Genomic DNA, 22,026 nt, shown 5'->3' on the forward strand with positions numbered 1-22,026 from the left:
TTGGACTTCGAATTCCATCAGCCCCAGACAGCATAGCCAGAGGTCGGGGATGATGGCAGCTGTGGTTCAGCAACATCTGGTGGCTACAGGTTCCCCATCTCTGCCCTTGGGACATCTGGCTAGTTCCTGCTGCGAAGAAAGGCTGGACTAGCTTGTATGCAGTCGAAATAAATAAAAAAATTAAAATATTGTCCAGTAGCACCTTCGAGACCAGTTGGTCTCTATGGTGCTACTAGACAATTTATTTATTTATTTCGACTTATATTATTTATCGCTTCTGGGCTCTTGCAAGACTAACACCCCCACTTCAGCCATAAGTGCACCCCCCCCTCAAAAAGTGAGGAGATCAGCTCCCTCTTGATGGCAGGACAAGGTAGGATGGTAGGGTCATGTGATGCTAAAATTTGGCACACCCCCCCCCCACTGTTCTACACTGCAATAAACCAGTCACGCTTCCCTAAAACTACCTCTGGTTGGGTTGTGAGTGTTAGAACGTGCTAACGTTTATTAATCTGAACGAAGTGTTTTGAAAACCACCTTTGACTAAGGTGGAAAGGTGCAGGGATCCTACCCCTCAATATTGGTCTCCCATCCAAGTACTAACCAGGCTTGACCCTGCTTAGCTTCTGAGATCAGATGAGATCAGGTGTGTTCAGGGTAGTATGGCTGTAGACCACCTTAATATTGGTGTAGAAGATGGTACGGTTCCTGCACTATTAATACTGGTTTAGAAGAGGGATTTCAGCAGCTGTGGCTTGTCATGTGAAGTGCTGCCTTTTCTATCTTTCACATGTTCGCAAACGGAGTCTGAATCCTGGCAAGACGGAGGGTCCGTGGGTGAGTAGATCCCAGGTCCTGCTCTGGATGGGATCACAGTACCCTTGAAGGAGCAGCAGTTTGGGGGTGCTCTGAAATCCAGCTCTGTCACTGGAGCTGCAGCTGTCCTCAGTGGCTAGGAGTTTTTGTTGGTGAGACAGCTATGGCCATTCCTGGCTTGGGATATCTTGACCACAGTTGTCCGTGCATTGGTAACCTCACGGTTGGAATACCGCAATGCACTCTACATGGGGCTACCCTTGGGACTGATCTGGAGGCTGCAGTTGGTGCAGAATGCAGTGGCAAGGTTGCTTGTTGGAGGCAAGCTATTGCCAGCATATAACAACTTGCTTTCAGGATTTGCAGGCTGGCTGCCGATTTGCTATCGAACCAAGTTCAGGATGTCAATGCTAAGGTTACCTGAGAGATTGCCTTATTCCTTATACACCTGGCAGATCGCTGCAAACTTTGGAGACCGTCTTTCATGCAAGGTCCAAAATTTACAGACGTTCCCTCCATGGTAATGCGGAGCAGCAGGGCTTTTAGTGTGGCTTCCCCTGCCGCGTGGAATAGCTTTTTCCTGTTGAGACACAAAAGGCACCCACAATCTGCGCTTTCCAGAAAAAGGTGAAGACTTACTTGTTCCAGTGGGTAAATAGACAAATGGGTCTTTACCATTAGTTTTCATTTGTAACAGTTTTATTCTTGTTTTATATGTATTTATTGTTGTTGGCTTTTAAACAATTTTAAATTATTTATGTGTAAATCACCTGGAGATGGTGGTGAAGGTGATTAATAAATTAATTGAATAATAATAATAATAATAATAATAATAATGGTGAATACCTAGCTCGTAGATGACCAACCTCTGCTGGATGACTTAATTAACATCGGAAGTTGCCTTATACTGAGTTAGATCTTTGCACTGTCTAGCTCAGTATTGTCTACACTGACTGGCAGCAGCTGTCCAGGACATCTGGCAGGAAAGCTCTCCCAACCCTATCTGAAGATGTTAGGGGTCATCTAACTTTCTGCCTGCAAAGCAGATGCTCTTACCACTGAGATGCAGCCTTCTCCAGCAAGGGAGAGCCTGCTCACCCCTCTAGGCAATTGGATCCATCCCTGGACAGTTCCTAGCATATGTAAGTTTATTCTAATTTGAAGTTGTGGATTTTATTCCCTTGAAAAGCATTGCATTGGAAAGGGGGATGTGGTGTGTGTTAGCAAAATCCCTTCTGTGTGGTTACCACTGGCACTGTCTATTTGCACTCGCAATGTTGCAGACGTCACACAAGGAGCACAGGTGTGCAATAAAAGTGCCACGCCTGACCTGTGCTGAACACATTGCTTGAAGAACTAGTCCCAGCAGTTTGTCAAAACCTTTTAAAGTTAAATTTTGTGCTAACTGCTGTCGGATTTATTTTAATGCTGTTACTGTATTTTTAATGAATGTTGTTGTAAATCGCCTTGCAATCTTTTCATATTAGGCAGTACTATTTTTAATGCATATTCATATTTCTAAGAGCGAGAAGAAATGAAAAATTTCTGATTTGGCCTCAATTGAGAGTTCAAGGGAGTTGGATAATGGATAACCAAGACAGTACCCAAAACACTCAATCAAAGCTACACTAAACTTTCCCTTAAAAACCTCTAAGGAAGGAGATTCCCTAATTTTCCTCAGCTGGCTGTTAATTGCCAAACTGCTCATCTAGATCCATGGTTTTCCTTAATATTTAACACCAGCCTTTCCTTGTACGCTTGGGCGTATCTTCATTCCCTGCTAGGGAGGTCTGAAAATGCTAAACATACATTGTAAACAACTTGACTCACCCACAGCCAAACGGGGGTTATCTTCAATCTGTGACACAGAGGTAAAAACGCTCAGGTTTATAATAACCCATAATCCAGGATGCCCCTCATTTGAACTCCACTGAACAAGGTATGGAGCTCATGGCTGATGAGAAGAAAAATATGAAAACAGGTGTTCTGTTTTGTTTTACAATTCCCATTCCAGGATAATGGGGATTCTGTTGCTACCATTGTTATTTACGGCACCTGCGTGTGTAGAAACAAATCTCCTAGCACAAAGGTAAAATGTACATTTGTTGTTCTGTGTGCTTTTGCCATGCCCACCACATGCATATGGCCCCTGGGAAGTTGCTCAGTAGGGAATGTGGCCCTCAGGCTAAAGAAAGATTCTGCTGCCCTGCTATACATGCTAGTGTGGTGTAGTGGTTAAGAGCGGTGGACTCATAATCTGGTGAACTGGGTTCGATTCCCCGCTCCTCCACATGCAGCTGCTGGGTGACCTTGGGCTAGTCACACTTCAAAGAAGTCTCTCAGCCCCACTCAGCTCACAGAGTGTTTTGGGGGAGGAAGGGAAAGGAGATTGAGACTCCTTCAGGTAGTGATAAAGCGGGATATCAAATCCAAACTCCTCTTCTTCTTCTTACCTGGGACTGAGTCCCACTGAACTAAATGGGACTTACATTTGAGGAGACGTGCATAGGATTGCGTGCTGGACGGCTACAAACCTTTGTATGCGTTTAACCTGCGAGTAAGTTCCATTCAGTTTCATGGCATTTTCCTTCTGATTTTGACATCGGTCTTCGCTTTACGCAAACTAGAGCAGCTGTCCCTGTCCTTATCCGAGTTGCTATACCTTGTATTTTCCTTAGCCATTTAGAATTTGCTTGTCCTAAATGGATTCTAATTCCCCAACGCCACCCATTATTTTTAGTGATCTTGGTCTGCCGAAGGACACATGTAAGAAAGCACATGTGTTGTTGTTTGTGTTTACGGTTTTATAATACAAATGGTATTTGGTTCATCTCTGAATTACAGCTCCATTTCCCTGTACAGCAGAGCTTTCAAAAATGTGTGTCGTGACACTTTAGTGTGTCAGCTGCAGTGTGTAGGTGTGTTGTGCCATATGTGTCTATATCTCTTATAAGGGGTTAGTTGAACCTCCGGTTTGCTAGTAAAACTGAATTACTGTGTCGCGAAATTATGCATGTCACCAGCATGAAAAGTTTGGAAATCTCTCCTGTACAGGCTTCCATAGGCTTGCATTGTAGCATGTGGTACAGGGATTATTATTTATTTATCTATTTAGTGCATTTGTACCCCACTCTTCAGCCGAAAAGGCACCCAGTGCCACTTACATATAATCAATTCATAGAATCATAAAATTATAGAATTAGAAGGGACCCCATGGGTCATCTAGTTCAATGCAGGAATTAAATCAAGACAGTCCCTGCCCACAGGCTGATGATGATGATACACACAAGGGGAAAAGGACAGGAAGGGAAGGGAGTGGAAATCCAACTCAGTCTCTATACACATTGTTGTCTTTATTCTCCCTCCCTCTATACACATTGTTGTCTTTATTCTCCCTCCCCTTTTGAAACATGTAACAACCAAAGATAGACACTGTTGAGGAATTATCGTGCACCTGGGACATGATTTTGGGTAGTTTCGTAGGGGAGGACCTGTGTTTTAGAACAGATCCTTTCCCACCCATCCCAGTAATTCAGGACTGAGGTAATTTTTTCACTCTTAGGTCTTCATTCCCTACTGATCAACCTTGCAGGGGCCAGTGGTGGGTGGGGCCAGAGGTAAAAGTGGTCTAAGCAGCAAATGTAAATATTACCTTTGTATAGTAGTCTGCTGTTTCCTACACACGCTCCCACCCCTCTCTCTATCTTTCATTCAGGCAAGTGAGAGGCGTTATCACAGTCCAAGGACTCATTCCAGACAGGCAAAGAAGATTTTGGGTGCAATACTGTGCTAGTGGGGGGTGAGGTGTGGGAGAGACTTCTTGAGGGCCAGACAGAGAGGTCTGGAGGCCACATTTGACTCCTGAGCCTGAGGTTCCCCACCTACTTGATCACCTGTTTCTTTTGCCTTTTTGCCTTCTGTGTTGGTGTAGGAGGTGATTTTCCATAGCTGATTATGAGTGCAGACTGGTTATGAACTGGATTGAGTCAGAGATGTTACAGTATGGCTTACCTGGTGCTGTTCAGCCTAAAAACTGTTTCTTTCTTACTCTCCCACCCCCCAGGTCATGGGGTGGAGGGGTGGGGGTGGTGGACTGTAATGACAGTTCTTGTGACTTGACTAAATTGTGTGTTCTCATGGCTCATAAAGCAGATGACCAAAAGAGACCAGTCTTCAGTGCATAATTAAAAAGCAAACAGAAGTTTGCTGTTTGAAGGCCACCCAGAGATGCAACTTCCTGGTCCACTGGGGACCTATAACCTATATTAATATTAGAGGAGCGGTTCCTTCCCCTCTTTTTTTTACCCGCACGGACCATTTGAAAATTGCTTAGGGTCTCTTGGTGGGTTTTTCTGTGTCTTCTGTTGATTGCCATTGACTGTGTTTGATGTTGAATGATTTTCAATTGTCTTCTTATTGCAAAATACAATAGAAGACATAAAAGAAGCAATAAAAATGCCATTTAAAATCAGTATAAATATTCAATGCAATGTCTTCCGTCTTCCAACACCACCACCCCGGCTTAAAAATCTTCTTAACATTGCTTTTGTGCTGATTGCTATTTTTTAAAAAATCAGCTGACTGCTTTTAATATTCTCATTTTAATGTTTTTCTTTGAATCTGTTTAACTGTGATTGCTTAACTTTTTTGCTAGCTGACCTGGGAGGGGCGCAAGGGCTGCTTTCTCTCGTGAGCAGCTTTCCAGGGACCACACGCCCATAGTGGAGAGAGGCCAGAGAAAAAGTTGATGGGCAGAGCAAGTGGGCAGAGCAAGAGAGATGTGGCTTTTACCTTTGTGGAATAGCCAACATTCCAACTATGAATAAACCAGGTGTTCCTACCCATGCACAACCACTCACTTCTCTCATCTGGGCAAGGAGGAGATATTATCAAGAACAGATTCCAGCTAAACAAAACACCCAAGGTGGGCCAGTGACTGGCATGGGCTGCGGAGACTCCTACGTGCCTGATAAAGAGAATTGGAAGCCCATTTCCAGCCTCTGAGCCAGAGGCTCCCCTCCCCTGGATTAAATGAATATCCAAGAGTGGTGAAGAGGTAGACCTCAGCTGAGGAAACACAACCTGAATCATCATGCCATTGCAGGTTCAGTCCTCTCCCCTGGTGCAGTTTTGAATGGAGAAGACCCACAGAGTCCCCGCCCCAGCTGCTCCAGGGTTTCCAGTGTCAGGGCAAAGTTTCCCTCCTGTACAAACAAAAGATCAATCCCATGGCCCCTAAGAGGCTTTTGCAACCAGGTCCCTGTTTGCTTTAAAGGGAGCCTTTGTACCTGGAGAAGAAGCTGGCTTTAGGGAGCCTAGTTCAGGCCTGCCCACAGGCCCTCTGTGTACCGGGTGATGAGCACAAAATAATAAGCACATATCCACCCCATGAGAACTTATTTTGCCACCTAGGGTAGGGGCGGTGACCCCGTGGCTCTACAGATGCTGCTGGACTATGGTTATCATAATCGCTGGTCCTGCTGGCTGGGGTTGAAGGTAGCCCAACACCTGGAAGACCCACCCTTGATTTAGGACACACGTTTCATCACACATATGATTATTCTTCAAGAGCATCTAGGACAGCGTACCTACCATACATTTAAAGCACACACACTGAAAAGAATCTTGGGAACTGTAGTTTACACCCAGAGCTACAATTCCCAGCACTCTTAACAAACTACATTTCCCAGTATTGGGGGAGGGGGAAAATATGCTATAAATGTGCTTTCAATGTGTACGCTGCTGCTGCTTCTTCTTCTTCTTCTCTTCTTCGGCAGTCACTCATAGCCGAGTAAGATTGTCTTCCATAAACACGGTTTTAACAATGAGTCCGTAAGTGACTGTGGAGGCCAATTCTGGATCCACACGTCCTTCCACAGTGGGGACAGTGGTCTGACCACCTCACTGTTTTATGTAACAAGTTGTTATTGCTATTAAGCTTGTTGGTTCATAATAATAATAAAAAACCAGAAGTAATAACAGTATTATAATAACGCCTTTTGTAGGAACTCAGGAAAGCTTGCTCACTATGTTAAGAACACAGGTAGCTGAGTCAGACCATTAATATGTCTTGTTCAGTATTGCCCACACTGATTGGCAGCATCTCTCCAGGGTTTCTGACTCCGGTTCCTCCAGCCCTAGTGGTTGGCTGGCACCTTCCGTGGATTCAGTAGCTGGCTCATGTCCCCATGAGGGAAGAGGGGAGATGGGAGTCCTGGTTCCTCAGCAAGGACAAGCTTTATCCAGGAAAAGGAGAAGTACATGCCTCCTCCAGTCTCTTTCCTGGGACTCAGCTATACAGCTGCAAATAAAACGTTTGAAGTGTGTTTTACATGGAATATACAATGAGACACTAGATGGCGATGGTGAGCCTTATGGAAAATTCAGTGTATTTTTTAAAACGCCTTTAAAAAATCATTTTCAGAATGTTTTTTATGTGTGTGTAGATTCTCATCCTCCTGTTTCCCATCCTCCATCATCTGTCTTAAGGTCTGTCACTCCACTCCTGGAGCCTTGCAGCACTTTGGGACTCATGGCAATGTGGATGGGGTGGAAAATGAAGAACTGGAGGGGAAGGGGAGCAGATTGGAGTACCATGGAGGAAGGTATGGCTGGCAGAAGCTCCATAAACACCATACAATTAAAAGCACATTTAGATCACATTCCCTCGCCCTGCAAAGAATACTGGGAATTGTAGCTGTGTGGGGTAAACAACAGTTCTTAGGATTCTTGGGTGTGGGAGAAACACTTCATACAACGACGTTTTGTTACTGGTTAGTAAGAACAGTGCTGTTAGCCTGCTGAAGAAAAAGTGACAGAGTCTAGAGGCACTTTGTAACTTGGGATACCTCCAGACACCCTTTTTATTGTGTGTTTATGATAATTTCTGATCATTTTAATATTAGGGTCAGTCCAACACAGTCCTGCTTTTCAACGCTGTTTGTGCCTGCTGCGTCGTTGCCAAACAACACATATCCTGCAACTGCCTCCTGAAATCCCATTGCTTTCTGATACCGTCAATACAGTGGTACCTCGGGTTAAGTACTTAATTTGTTCCGGAGGTCTGTTCTTAACCTGAAACTGTTCTTAACCTGAAGCACCACTTTAGCTAATGGGGCCTGCTGCTGCTGCCGCGCCGCCGGAGCACAATTTCTGTTCTTATCCTGAAGCAAAGTTCTTAACCTGAAGCACTATTTCTGCGTTAGTGGAGTCTGTAACCTGAAGTGTATGTAACCTGAAGCATATGTATCCCGAGGTACCACTGTATATAATTTACTCAAGAAGGAAGGAAGGATTGGGATATTATTTTGGAAAGGACAAGCAGCTCTAAAAGCCACTAATCTACTACTTCCCAAAGCAATTTAGAAAATATTATCTCAACAATTATATTCTGTTCTTTCCCTTCTTTTCTACAAACTACACTCTGGTCTTCAGCAGATCAAGATCATTAAAAATAATGGGTGGCATTGGGGAATTAGAATGCATTTAGGACAAGCAAATATAGCGTATGTAACCTGAAGCGTATGTAACCTGAGGTACCACTATGTTCTGGTTTATTTTTGCTCTGCTTTTGTTGCATTGCAGCCCTTCCAGACAGCAGTAATGGGATATACCACTAGAGAAGCCCCACGGCACCAACAAAAACAGAATAAATCCACCACAAATGCTCAATTATTTGGTCGAAAACATATTGTAGAATGTACCCACAACCCCCCCCCCACTGATCTCAAGGAGCCCTTAACAGATATGAGACAGGCGATGGGGGGTACTGAGGGAAAGGGCAGAGGAAGAATGCCTGGCTGGGCAGAATCCCCTTTGTATGCGAGTGCAGATATAGTTAAGATAGATTTTCTTAATCCGGAGAGCCAGGGTGTGTGTTTTTTTATAATCCAGGAGAATAAATTCTTGGCATATTTCTTGGGAGGATGTTGTGGGGTTTTATTTGCCTACCCTTGTTGTGAAGATGGCTGAGACGCTGAGGGCGGGAGAGCAGGGCAGGTAAACTCTGTGACAAAACTTATCCGAAACCACAAACCCGTGAGCCGCCTGCGATTGGGCAACTTCCAATGTTTGTCGGAGGATCGCTGTGTTTTCCTGACCTTGTGCATGTAGCTATCGTACGTTTCTGTGACTCAGCAAAGGGCCTGACTTCCATCCAATAACTCTGGGTACACAAGGCAAGAAAAGAGATCGCAAAGTGGTGTGGTTTTGTAAGAAAAGTTGCCACTGTCAACTGTGCACTCCCTGGTAGAGTGAGAAAATGTTCAGAGGCAACATTTTCAGTTGGTTAGGACAAACTCCAGATGTATAGCCATATTTGGTCTTTTAAAAGACATTTTAAAAGAATAATGTGGCAGGATAATTTTTTTGGTGTGGGGTACTTGTGAGGGGACTGAAGGCAAGAGGAGTTTACATGTAATTTCCACACTGAGTGCAGATGGTGGATACTCTTATTTATGCCCCCCCCCCAAAAGAAGCACCTTTTCCACCTGTTAAAGCTTCAACGTCCTGCTCAGATGTGGATTCATCGTAAAGATGAATCTGGCCACCCTCAGGCACCTACTGGAGCCCCAGAGCCCCAAATACTGCCCCCTGTTCTGGACTTCATATTGGTAATAGTGGTGAGTGGCCATTTTGCAATGCCCAGTGTGGGGTAATGTGTGAAATTAAAATCACTCTCTTATGGGATGCCAACATTATTAGACTACTTCCACATGTCCTAGAGACCTGTAATTTGGTCCATGAGTAACTCAACACGCTCCAGTGATTTTTTTAAAAATCAGAAAGGTAGAGGCAATTTCTACCTTTCTCCCTCAAAATGAGGGCATGAAGTTTTACCTCACAACAGAGGCCAGCCCTTGAGAGCAGAGCAAACGGGAGGCCATCACATCTGAGGTGAAATTTCAGGCTGTGAGTGTTCTGCGTCTTCTTCACACACTTGAGTCAGCCTTAGAGTGATTCCAGTTAGAACCAGTAATGTGTATCTAGAATTTCCCAGAGTAGCTGTATGATTCATTTTATAAAAGTCAAAACACAAATAACTTCGTGTACGTGTTTGTGTACGTACATGTGGGTTTCTTGGCTTATTTAAAGACCTGAATCTATGAATGGCTAATTCTGTCCTGCATCATTGCATCATGGCTTCTAGTCAGCTTCTGACCGGCCCTGCCATTAGGCATTTTGAAGTGGCTTGCCTTGGGCAGATGCTTTGGGTTACATGAAATTATTTGTTGTTGTTGTTGTTGCATTTTTACTGAGAGGTATGGAGAACTCTCTGCAATTCAGGGATTTCAACTACAGCATTCATGACAGATGGCCATCCAATCCCTGCTTAAAAACCTCCAAGGAAGGAGAGTCCACAACATCCTGAGGGAGTCCGTTGCACTGTCAAACAGCTCTTTGGCCTGGGTGCCTTTGTTGGGGGCGGGGAAAACCATGGCATTTTGCTATTCAGCCTCAGGCGGCAAATATTTTAGAACCACCCTGGGTTGAGTCATCAGGTAAATTTTAAACAAATTTCACTCCAAATATACTTTCCCCTCAAGGGAAAAAGCATAACTCCCCACCCTACTTTTTGATCCTCAACACACCAAACATTTTACATGCCTAAAACGGTTTCTTCTAGTGCCTTCCACAGAGCGGTGGTTAACTGTCATTTCCCCCCTTTCTTAGCGAGGACCCTTGGCGAGCGGCGAAGATGATCAAGGGTTACATGCAGCAACACAACATCCCCCAGAGGGAGGTGGTGGATGTCACTGGACTGAATCAGTCCCATCTCTCGCAACATCTCAACAAGGGGACGCCCATGAAAACGCAGAAGCGGGCGGCTCTCTATACGTGGTACGTCCGGAAGCAGAGGGAGATTCTCCGGCGTAAGTATATATATATTTTTGCATGTTGTTGTGTGTGTTTGTGTGCATGCGTCCACATTGTGTAACTTGACAAGAGAGTGGTTTCCAGCTGGTGACCTGTTGACATGCACTTGCCATGCGGTTGAGCTGCTGCAGTTCCATCACCACAGAAGGATGTTGTACGTTGGCTGTGCTCTACCTCCACTGCCTGAGGCAACGTGCCTTTGAATGCCCATTGCTGGGAACCCCAAGTGAGGAGAATAGTGTTGTTGCACTCAGGTCCTGCTTGTGGGTTTCCCATTGGGGCATCTAGTTGGCCACTGTGAGAACAGGATGCTGGGCTAGATGGGCCTGATCCAGCAGGGCTCTTCTTCTGTTAACCCCAGCCAATGTAGCCAGTAACCAGAGATTATGGGGTTTTTATTCCAGCCATAGGGTCCCAATCTGCAGCATCTCCAGGCAAGATTAGGAAATGTTCTAGCACATTTGCAAAGCTAAGCAAGGTTTGGTATGGTTTCCACTGGGAGCACCATGTGTTTGAGATTCCCACATTGCAGGGGTGTGGATTAAGATGACCCTCTGTCTCCTTTCCAACTCTACAATTCTACGATTCTAAGTAGACCAGGGGTAGCCAATATTGATTATGGCTCCCATCATCCCTGACCATTGGCTATGCTGGCTTGTGCCAACGAGAGTTGTAGTTAGTCCAAAACATCTGGGCTACACCATGATGGCTACCCTTGGCATGGATGATAGTGAGCTAGACCATGGGGAGGCAAACTAAGGCCTGGGGGCCGGATCCGGCCCAATCGCCTTCTAAATCCGGCCTGCGAATCAGCATGTTTTTACATGAGTAGAATGTGTGCTTTTATTTAAAATGCATCTCTGGGTTATTTGTGGGGCATAGGAATTCGTTCATCCCCCCCCCAAAAAAAATAGGTCTGAGAAACAGTGGACCCGCCCCCTGCTGAAAAAGTTTGCTGACCCCTGAGCTAGACAGACCATTGGTCTGACTCAGTATTAAGGCAGCTTCCTAGGCTATTCTTCAATTTCAGGGGATGGGGGACCTGTGCCACCCATCACATGTTATTAGGCTACAACTCCCATCATCCCCCAGCTAGCATGGCCAATGTGAAGGGAGTGTTAGTCCAACAGTATTTGGAGAACCACACTTCATCCTGCTCCACTGTGATCTGCAGACAAAGGACAAAAGCGTCTGAGTGCTCTATCACAGAGCCTCACCTACCCTATTGATCAGGGAGCTGAGGCTAAGATAATCTTGTTATCACTTATCTGGGCATTAGCCCCGTTGAGCTCAGTGGGACTTAGTTTTGAGTAGCTGTTTATAGGATTGTGCCACATATTCTGTCACCTCCCATCTGAAAAGTTGGGTTTCTGTCATCTCTGCTCTCCCCCGCCCCCCGCCCCGCCAATCCCATACACAAACGTTTCATTTTGTTTTTTGTTGTTTGGCATTGTGGCACCGGTAGAATTACCTTCCAGGCTTGTCTACAGAGATCTGAGTAAATTTAAATAGGCTATTGTGTCAAAATGCAGCAGGATTGCCTTGGGGAGGACAATGTCATGCGGACAGAGTGATCCAATTAGCTGGTTGCGTTCTGACACATCCAAAGATAAACTGGTTGACTTTTGTTTTGCTTTCTTTTGTTTTATGGCACCAGGTTTAAGCAGGGCACAAGATACCAAGGAGGTATTGCAAAGTATAATTATCACTGTTTTTGATGAATAGATCTGAGGTAGATCAGAGCTTCTCAATTAGTCAACACGTATAAGATTCTTGCCCCACCCTAAAAAAACCCCCACCTCTTTTCTTTTTATCTTGGCAAAATTTCTGAGCATTTAAACAGCCACACGAAAGGCAGAAATATAGCAGCTCAGGTTTTCAACATGCAGGAAAAAGCTTAACCTTCTGAATTTCTCGTGTGCTATTGAAGCCTACAAGAAAGAGAAAGAGGGTTTCTCCACACGAGACCAAAATGGGAACATCATTCCAGAGTCTTCCTGGACCCATCCCCATTTTAAATGCAAGATTTTAGAATCCTGGCTGTTTCAGAATTTCCAAAGATCAAAAGGCCCACATTTAAAGCGGGGAGAGATCTGGGATAACGCTGAGATGGGGAGGACATCATATTGATGTCCCTAAATTAATGGGGAAACAGGTTGGTGCAAATCCACATTTTTCTCTGGTGTATGCAAGCCCAGAGAGAGAAAATGTCAACCTTACAGGCAATTCAAACTCAAAACTTGATTAGCGTGTTGGTGGGCCAAGGGGCTAAGACCAACCTCTCTAAAGACATACAGAGTTGGACAGGACATTGGAAGTCATTCAAGTGCAATTCCCTGATTCATATGATCTTCAGTGTAGGATCCTGTGGTGGCCTTGACTGGTGGCCCATTTAGCCTCTGCTCAAACACCATGGCTTGCTGATGGCTTATAACCATGGTTTGTTACACATCGGAGCCCAAGCCTTGAAAAAGTGTGGCTTGCTGGGGCAGTCACCTCAAATGCTTGTCAAGAGCAGCTGGAAATCAAAAAGCTCTGGCGAAACACACCTTGGTTTGTTTGCTCATCTGTGAGACAACTCACAGTTTGCTTGAACCAACTGGTAAAACAAAACCCATGACTTCACATTATGTTGCGAATGCCGCTGCAGTTTGTCGTAGCTTTTGGTTACCGTATTTTTCGTCCCATAGGACGCACCTAGTTTTTTGGGGGGGAAATAAAGGGGGAAAAAATTCCCTTTATTTCCCCTCCAAAACCAGGTCGGGGAAACCAAACCAGGTCGAGGAACAGCGGGCTGGCGGCGCTGCGCCTCCCCGCTGTCCCCTGAGCTTGTGGGGCTGGCCGATGTCTGCCCGAAGCACGGGGCGCTCTGCTTCAGCGCACCCCGCGCTCCGCGCAGCAGCCTGCTATCCGCAGCCTAGGGAGCCCTGCGGGAACTCCCGCAGGGCTCCCCAGGCTGCAGATATCTGCCCGGCGCGAGCGGCGCTCTGCTTCAGGGTGCCCTGCGTGCCGGGCGGCAGGCTGCTATCCACAGCCTAGGGAGCCCTGCGGGAACTCCCGCAGGGCTCCCCAGGCTTGCTGATAGCTTCCTGAAGCCTGGAGAGCGAGAGGGGTCGGTGCGCACCGACCCCTCTCGCTCTCCAAGCTTCAGCGAAAGCCTGTATTCACCCCATAGGATGCACACAGATTTCCCCTTCATTTTTGGAGGGGAAAAAGTGTGTCCTATAGGGCGAAAAATACAGTAGTTTGTGGCTTCTCCTCCTATTGAGGGTAACAGGCAGCCAGCCAGTCATACCCTAAACCAGACAATCCTTTCCACCTCCTGCTTTTCTGCCCCTCTCACAGTCAGTCAGTATTCTGTGCCCACTTAGGATTATCAGTTTTTACTGAGATCTCCCGCCGCAGATATTTTGAACTTGTGCAAAACTTGGGTCCTTCCAAGTCGGCTTCTTCTGCATGGATTTTGGCTACATAAGGACCCATACTTTTGGCCCACAGCAATTTAAACTGGTATGATACTGCATTAAAAGTCTAGCGCAGATGGGACCTAAACGTACACAGAATTATAGCCTGAAGCTAGGCCCCTTCCAGGGCTTGTCTGAGACCTGGGGCGGCAAGGAGCCATGGGGTGTTCTTGGCATGACAACATAAGTGTGGCATCGCCCTCCAAGACCCGGGGCAAGTGTTCCCGGCTTCCCCTTCTGTGTGGGCTTGCCCTGACCACTGACTCTGTTGGATGGGCTGATGGGAGATGGAGTCCATGAACATCTGGAGGGCTACAGATGTTCTCCATCCCTGACCTAAAGGGCCTAACATGAGATCAGCTGCCTGCTTCTTACACACAAGCCCTGGCTTGGTAGTCAACTTCTTCTAGTCTCCTGCTACTTCTGGATTGAGAGAGGGCAATCTGCATACAAGGGGGGGGGGGTACAGGTGGTGGTCCCAAATGTAGGATTCCCTCCCCAGGGAGGTTTGCTTGGCACCAAATCTTTTTAAAATTTTAAAAATTTCCTAGCATATTGAATAAGTCGCTTTTATTGGCTCAGCCAGATTTTATTACAGTATTTTGCTCTTCTATGTCTCTTGTATTGAAATTTTTAAACTTTTGTTTGTTTAGCTTTTTGCTTTCTATTTTGTCATGGCTAATATCTAAGAAAATACAGTTATTACCTACAAACAATTTTGCCATGGCTAATAGCTAAGAAAATACAGTTATTGCCTACAAACAATGGGTATTTCTTGTATGTCTTTTATCATTATTATTATTCAGCTGTCGGGGATTTTTTAACGAAAGGGCGGGGAATTCTCTAAATGCAATAAGTGAACAAATAAACAACAAGCACACTGGAGCCTTTTTGAGCTACAGTATTTGTCCCTCGCTAGATTGAAGTTTAAACATTTCAGCATTGCTTGTCTTGGGGTGGAAGAACTATATGTCTAGCCTGGGCCTTTGAACGTGGACTGCCACTGAGCAATTTGCAAGGGAAAAAACACCTGGGGGAAGGGGAGGCTACTTTTTCTTTTAGCTGGGATCATCTCAATGTGAGCTTGGAGTGGAAGAAAAATAGCTTTGGGGGGCGGTGAATCCCAAGAAGTGTTAAGGATTCCCTTCTGTTCATGGATATACATGGGGCGGGTAAGGGGGCAGTCCCCGACTTGATGAAACATAACCCCCAGATTCCCAGTTTTCATTTTAAAAAATAAGAAGTTTCTAGCATTTGCACTATGAGGTAAAATGTAGAGGCACTGTTCTCCCCATTTTTTTTTTTTGGTCAGAAACTAGTATGCTCACCACTTCCATCGTTTATTAAAAGCCCTTCACTCTGTAGCCACAACGTCTCCCTGTTTTGAAACAGGGAGACATTGGGGCTGCAACTCCACAGAAATATTCCTGCAGATTGCTCCCATCTGCGGCTTCTCCTCTTGAAAGCAGGTTCCCAACCCACCAACTCACTGTAGCACGTTCAAAGAAATGGGCCCGTCATGTGCCTTCCTCCGCTGGAAAGAGGTTTTCAAAAGCTCGACGTGTTTCCTTAATCACACAATCTGTACAAAATGGAGGATCGTAATTGTTGTAGTGGGAAGCAATTGCAGTCCCTTGGGCCAAATAAGATCTCCAGAGGGGTTGTTGACTGCTCTCCCCACACTTAACCTAGCAATTCAAAAGCACGTCAGGGGAATAGCCAAGGGCAATGCCCTCCAGGAGTGGATGGACTCCAGCTCCCATCATTCCTGTCCACTGGGGCTGATGGGAGTTGTAGTCCAATAACATTCAGAGGTTGCCAGGCCAACTTTTTTTTCTGTCTGGGTTTTCACTGTTTGAAATATGGCAACCCTAATGTTAAAGCTACCCTTGCCCCAGATGCGGGCCTAGTTTGCCTCAGCAAACTGCATCATATAGGCATAGCTGTCAACTTTTCCCTTTTCTTGCGAGGAATCCTATTTGGAATAAGGGAATTTCCCTTTAAAAAAGGGAAACGTTGACAGCTATGCATATAGGAGAAGCTTGATCAGACTGTCTGGCTTCCATGAAGTGAAGTTTACTCTTGTGCAATGAAGGTTTTCTTTTGTTGAGTGGCAGCGGCTATAGGCCCGATCAAAATCTGCTCCTTTCTCTTTTCAGAATTCAACCAGACAGTCCAGGGTTCGGGAAATATGACAGACAAAAGCAGTCAAGATCAGCTGCTGTTTCTCTTTCCAGAGTTCAACCAGCAAAGCCAGGGGGTGGGTCAGCTGGACGACCCCTGCGCCGAAACGCCCAGCAAGAAGATGAGGCGGAACCGGTTCAAGTGGGGCCCCGCTTCGCAGCAGATCTTGTACCAGGCCTATGAACGGCAAAAGAACCCCAACAAGGAGGAAAGGGAGGCCCTGGTTGAGGAGTGCAACAGGTAAAAAGAAATAAGGGGGGGAAATAAACGCCTAAAACTTAAGCCCTGCACAAAAGACAAAGGCGTCTTCCCCCCTATCTTGCTTCTAATTAGTTGTTGGCAGAGTGCAAAGCCTGCATTGTTTTTGTTAACCCCCATTGTGTGAAGTGTCTGGCACGTCCTGTGTCAAAGGAAAAAGAACCTGGTATTCTTACCATCTAGGATAAGTCAACAACTGAGAGAAAAAACTACCCAGGAAGAGGGTAAGGCCGGCAGGAGTTTGAGACTCAGCCCTCCACCAAGTTAAATTCAGTCCCTGAGGAGGCTTATTAACGGCGGACCCCCAAATTAGGGATCCCCCTCTAAACCTGTGCCCAAACGTGGGGTTTTCCCTGCAAAACTTTGGCACAGGTTTGAAGGGGATCCAAAACTGTGGGGTTCGTAGTTAACGGGGCCTCCACAAGGGATGTATAATGGCCCCTGGTTTTGTAGGCAGCTGAAAGCAAAATATAATTTGGTTATTCTTATTGGGATTTCCAAGCTGCCCTTAATATTGAAATGGATTAAATAAAAGGTTTGAGCTCCTCGTGTTGAGTTAAGCAACTTCTTCCGGTCCAATGGCAATATTTCATTGAGGGCAACATTTGGCGATGTGCAACCAGTCACTATTGCAGAGCTGGGCAGAGCAATGGTATGATCCCTACATTTTACATTGTATTTCAGCCATGCAAAAGGCAGGGGTTTATCTACCCACACCCTTTGGGGAGGGCTAGAAGGCCCCAGAAGCATTTATAGCCATGTGTTTATGCATTTTAAAAAGATGTGCTGGAAAGGGTTTGTGGTGAATAACAAACTTTTACATCATTATTATATACCTGGAGCAGTTTCAGAAATATTTTGAATGTATTTTTGTACTTTGGTTTCATCTGCACAAGTTCCCATGTAGCCTTTTCAAGGTTGATGATGATAAATATGATGATTTAAGCAAACAAATATTTATTTACTGTATTTCATAAGATTTATACAACGCTTGACTGCAAAAAAACCCTAAAAGCATTTTGCAAAAAGATAAAACAAGGAAATTAAGAAAAATTTACAACCACACTTCAAAACATAAAAAGTTCAATTGCTAAAACAAATGAAACTTCAACCTTCTAAGCATCCAGGTAAACTTGTGTAAACAAGAAAGTTTTTAGCAGGAGCCAGAAAGAGTCCTGTGACGATGCCTCCTTGATCTCAACAGGCAGGCAAATTTAAATTTGTCTTAAATTAAAAACACCAACCTGTTATAGTACTTATTTTATTCAGAGTCTCTCTCTTCTGTAATAACATGGCTTAAAAGGAAGGCCACGTTTTATATAAGCATGTTAATTTCCTTCTGCAGGAAACCTATCAGAACGTCCCACCTTGGAGGCTGATGGATCTGTATGGATTCCTGAGAGCCCTTTGTGAAGTGGAGGCTGGTCTATTTGGGGGAACTGCCCTACCAACCCCAGTCTGCCCTCAGCCAGCCTCCAACTCGCCTGCCCCCTTACTAATCATCAGGCAGTCTCAGTGTTGCCCTTGTATAACTCAGCAGGGAGGAGGATGGAGACCAAACTAGAATTGGTCCCCTCTGCCTGTCCAATGGGCACCAACCAGCACTGCCTTGGATCACTTTTGCTTTGTTCAGCTGGTGTTCCTGTTGATGCTCTGATTGCTCTGAGGGGTAGAGAAGATGGCCAAGGTGATGTGATTGATAGAACCAAAGTACCTTCTGCTGCTGTGCAAAGCTGGACTTTCACCTTGGGTTTGCGACTCCCATAAGTCCCTATTGAGTGTGGCCAGTGTTCAGGAATGATGGGACTTTTGTTTATTTATTTGGCAAAATTTATATACCCATTGTGTAAGTCAAAATTCTAAGCCATTTATTTTAAAAAAGTCAGTAAAAGACTAAAGTTGAAAATGTATGTGTGTGCAATCGTAAATGTAAGTACAGTGGTACCTCGGGTTACATACGCTTCAGGTTACATAAGCTGCAGGTTACATACGCTTCAGGTTACAGACTCTGCTAACCCAGAAATATTACCTTGGGTTAAGAACTTTGCTTCAGGATGAGAACAGAAATCGTGCTCTGGTGGCGCAGCGGCAGCGGGAGGCCCCATTAGCTAAAGTGGTGCTTCAGGTTAAGAACAGTTTCAGGTTAAGAACAGACCTCCTGAACGAATTAAGTACTTAACCTGAGGTTCCACTGTAAAATCAAGAGTTAAGCTAAAAACAGATTAAAGCACATTTCAGCTTTTACATGTCTGTATAGGTTTTCCTGAACGAAACCGGTTTTTTATCAGGTTCCGGAAGGTAGACAGCAAAGGCACTCCTGGATGATAATAGGCAGGGAGTTTGAAAGTGTAGGTGCTGCCACACTAAACTGTTACAAGTGCCTCATAATATTAGTTCTGAGCTCGTAAGAAATCAGTTCAGCAGCTCAACTTTTAACACATCAACAGCATCTAGACAGCCACTTTTACCCCCATTAAGTCCACATAAAGTTTTCTGAACACCAGTGGAATCTGTCATCCGTAGAAGCCTGTCCCATAATAAATTCATTAAGTCTTTAAGGTGCTTCCACTACTGGAGGCAGCATGCTTCTGAATGCCAGTTTGCTGGAAACCACAGAAAGGACAGATCCTGTTGTGCTCAGGTCCTGTTTGTGGGCTTCCCATAGGCATTTGGTTGGCCACTGTGAGAACAGGATGCTGAACTAGGTGGACCACTGGCCTGATCCAGCAGTGCCAGGATAGCTCTGGTTGCCTACCGAAGGCTTTTATTGCAAGCTTTTTCAATGAGCTCTCTTTATTCTCCTCCTCCTAGGGCAGAATGCCACCAGCGGGGCGTATCCCCCTCTAAGGCACATGGACTGGGTTCGAATTTGGTGACGGAAGTCCGGGTCTACAACTGGTTTGCGAACCGGAGGAAAGAGGAGGCTTTTCGTCAGAAGCTGGCTATGGATGCTTACAGCACGGGCCAACCTCACAGCATGAACCTTTTGCTCTCCCACAATTCCCCCCATCATGCGCAACCCAGCTCTTCCCCACCAAGCAAAATGTCAGGTAAGGAAATTATGTGTTTCCCCAGCAAACACTGTTATAAGCACTTGCGGTGTTTGCTGTTTATAGTACATTTCAGAGTAAATGACGACTTAACAAAGTGACATAACCAGAAGTAGTTCACTGCTTGCAAGAAGCTTACAATCAAAAACAGACAACGGGGAACTCAGTAGTAGAGACTGTTTATTATACCATCATTTACAAAATCTCGTAAATGCTGGTATTGTGTTGCTGGGGATTGCAAGTGAGCAGAGTGCTATTTCCTGCCAACCTAGCAGTTCGGAAGCACGTCAAAGTGCAAGTAGCTAAATAGGTACTGCTCCGGTGGGAAGGTAAATGGCGTTTCCGTGTGCTGCTCTGGTTCGCCAGAAGCGGCTTAATCATGCTGGCCACATGACCCGGAAGCTGTCTGCGGACAAACGCCGGCTCCCTCGGCCAATAAAGCGAGATGAGCGCCGCAACCCCAGAGTCGGTCACAACTGGACCTAATGGTCAGGGGCCCCTTTACCTTTACCTAGAGTGCTATTGCATTCGGGTTTTGTTCTCTGTTTGCTGGCCACTGTGAGAACACAGTGCTGGACCGATCTATGGCATGTCCACATTTGGAAGACTGCGCAGTTTGGAAAAGGTTCAGAAAGGGGCAACCAAGATGAGGAACCCCTGTTGAGAGAAAGGTTGCAGCATTTGGGCTTTTTTAGTTTAGAGAAGAGGCGAATTTGAGGCAGCGTGACAGAGGTGTATAAAATTTTTCATGGTATGAGAAAAGTGAATATAGAGAGACGCTTTCCTTCTCTCAAAACACCAGAACTTTGGGCCATCCAATGAAGTTGAATGCTGGACAGACAAAATAAATACTTATTCACACAGTGCATAGTTAAAACTCTGGGGTTTGCTCCAAAGAGATGTAGTGATAGTCACCAATTTGGATGGCTTTGAAACAGGATAGGGACACGGGTGGCACTGTGGGTTAAACCACAGAGCCTAGGATTTGCCAGGCAAACATATACATAAATGTATGGGCCACATGTTTGAGGCAGCACAGGAGGGCAGTCCTGGAGCCATTTTGGCTCCCAAACTGACCAAATGTTTTCTCTGCAAGGTCAAAGGAAAATGGAAAAGCCTCCCCCATTGTCTTTCCATTCACAAAAGGGTATATCTGTGTATGAACAGGGTGAGCCTATGACCTGGCTCAGGAACTAAGTATTTGTCACTACAAAATACTGGCCAGGATCCCCAGGGTATCCAATGAAGTAAACATTAACAGGTAACCTGCCAGACAGAAGATAAACAACGACAGGAGATAAACAATGCACTCACGATTTCTGTGATGTAGGTATGATGTGTCTGGGGGGTGGTCTTGAGCTACACCCCTTCTGTGATGTATTCTGTGATGTATGATGTTGTTTCTGGGGGTGGTCTTGGACTCCAGGACAGGCAATTTTAAATGTCTATATAAGGGCGGGCACACCTGGGTTCTGGGTCTTGCTCCTTTCATGTGAGGGGAGCACCCTGTTGCAACAGTTCAATAAAGATCAGGCTTATGAGCTGCTTTGCTTCTCAATATTCTCTGGTTGGCCTCTGTTCTTTTCTCCAACCGATGGAGAACCTACAAAGGACTCTATGAGGGCTCTTGTGTCACCCATAAGGGAATAAGGGCAGATTTTCATTTATTACAGAATCCCCACGACGGGATGAGCTCCCGTTGCTTGGTCCCTGCTCCTGCCAACCTAGCATTTCGAAAGCACGAAGTGCAAGTAGATAAATAGGTACCACTCCGGCAGGAAGGTAAACGGAGTTTCCATGCGCTGTTCTGGTTTGCCAGAAGCGGCTTAGTCATGCTGGCCACATGACCTGGAAGCTGTACACCGGCTCCCTCGGCCAATAAAGCGAGATGAGCACCGCAACCCCAGAGTCTGTCACGACTGGACCTAATGGTCAGGGGTCCCTTTACCTTTAAAACAGGATTAGACAAAATGATGGAGGATAAGGCTGCCACCAATGGCTGGTTGCCACAGGGGCTATGCTCTGCCTCCACTGTCAAGAGGCAGTGTCCCTTGGAACAACAGTTTTTTTAAACCTTCCTGATGCCATCATGGGCACAAATCATCATGGATGCACAATAAAAAAGGGGACACCCTGAGGGGAACTTTCACTGCCTGTCTCATGCTCTCCCCCATCTGTGTTTATGGCAAGTCTTTGGTCATTTTATAACTTGTTGGGTGGACCAGAGGGTTGTCACAAAAGCAAAGCAGGATAATGGAGAGGGACGAGAGATGGGGAAGCAGGCACATTTAAATTGGGAGAGTTTGGAAAGGGACAAGGCTAGAAGAGAGTGGCGCTTAATTGGGGGAGGGGGGAGGCTATCTCAAGTGACTGAGTGG

At 45.6% G+C, this 22,026-nt stretch overlaps 1 protein-coding gene across 3 annotated transcripts in view; it reads left to right on the forward strand.

The window, feature by feature from the left end:
• Nucleotides 1-22,026, forward strand: part of HNF1B (HNF1 homeobox B) — a 63,405-nt gene that overhangs the window by 7,322 nt on the left and 34,057 nt on the right. For 2 of the 3 annotated variants that reach the window (XM_081844172.1, XM_081844173.1), the window contains exons 2-4: nucleotides 10,489-10,688; nucleotides 16,316-16,580; nucleotides 19,410-19,648. In XM_081844172.1, the coding sequence (XP_081700298.1) occupies nucleotides 10,489-10,688; nucleotides 16,316-16,580; nucleotides 19,410-19,648 (704 nt within the window). The remainder of the gene's footprint in view (nucleotides 1-10,488; nucleotides 10,689-16,315; nucleotides 16,581-19,409; nucleotides 19,649-22,026) is intronic. The other variant, XM_081844174.1, reaches the window with a different exon arrangement.

This window comes from Podarcis erhardii, assembly GCF_964252035.2.
Source record: "Podarcis erhardii genome assembly, chromosome: 16".
NCBI lineage: Eukaryota > Metazoa > Chordata > Lepidosauria > Squamata > Lacertidae > Podarcis > Podarcis erhardii.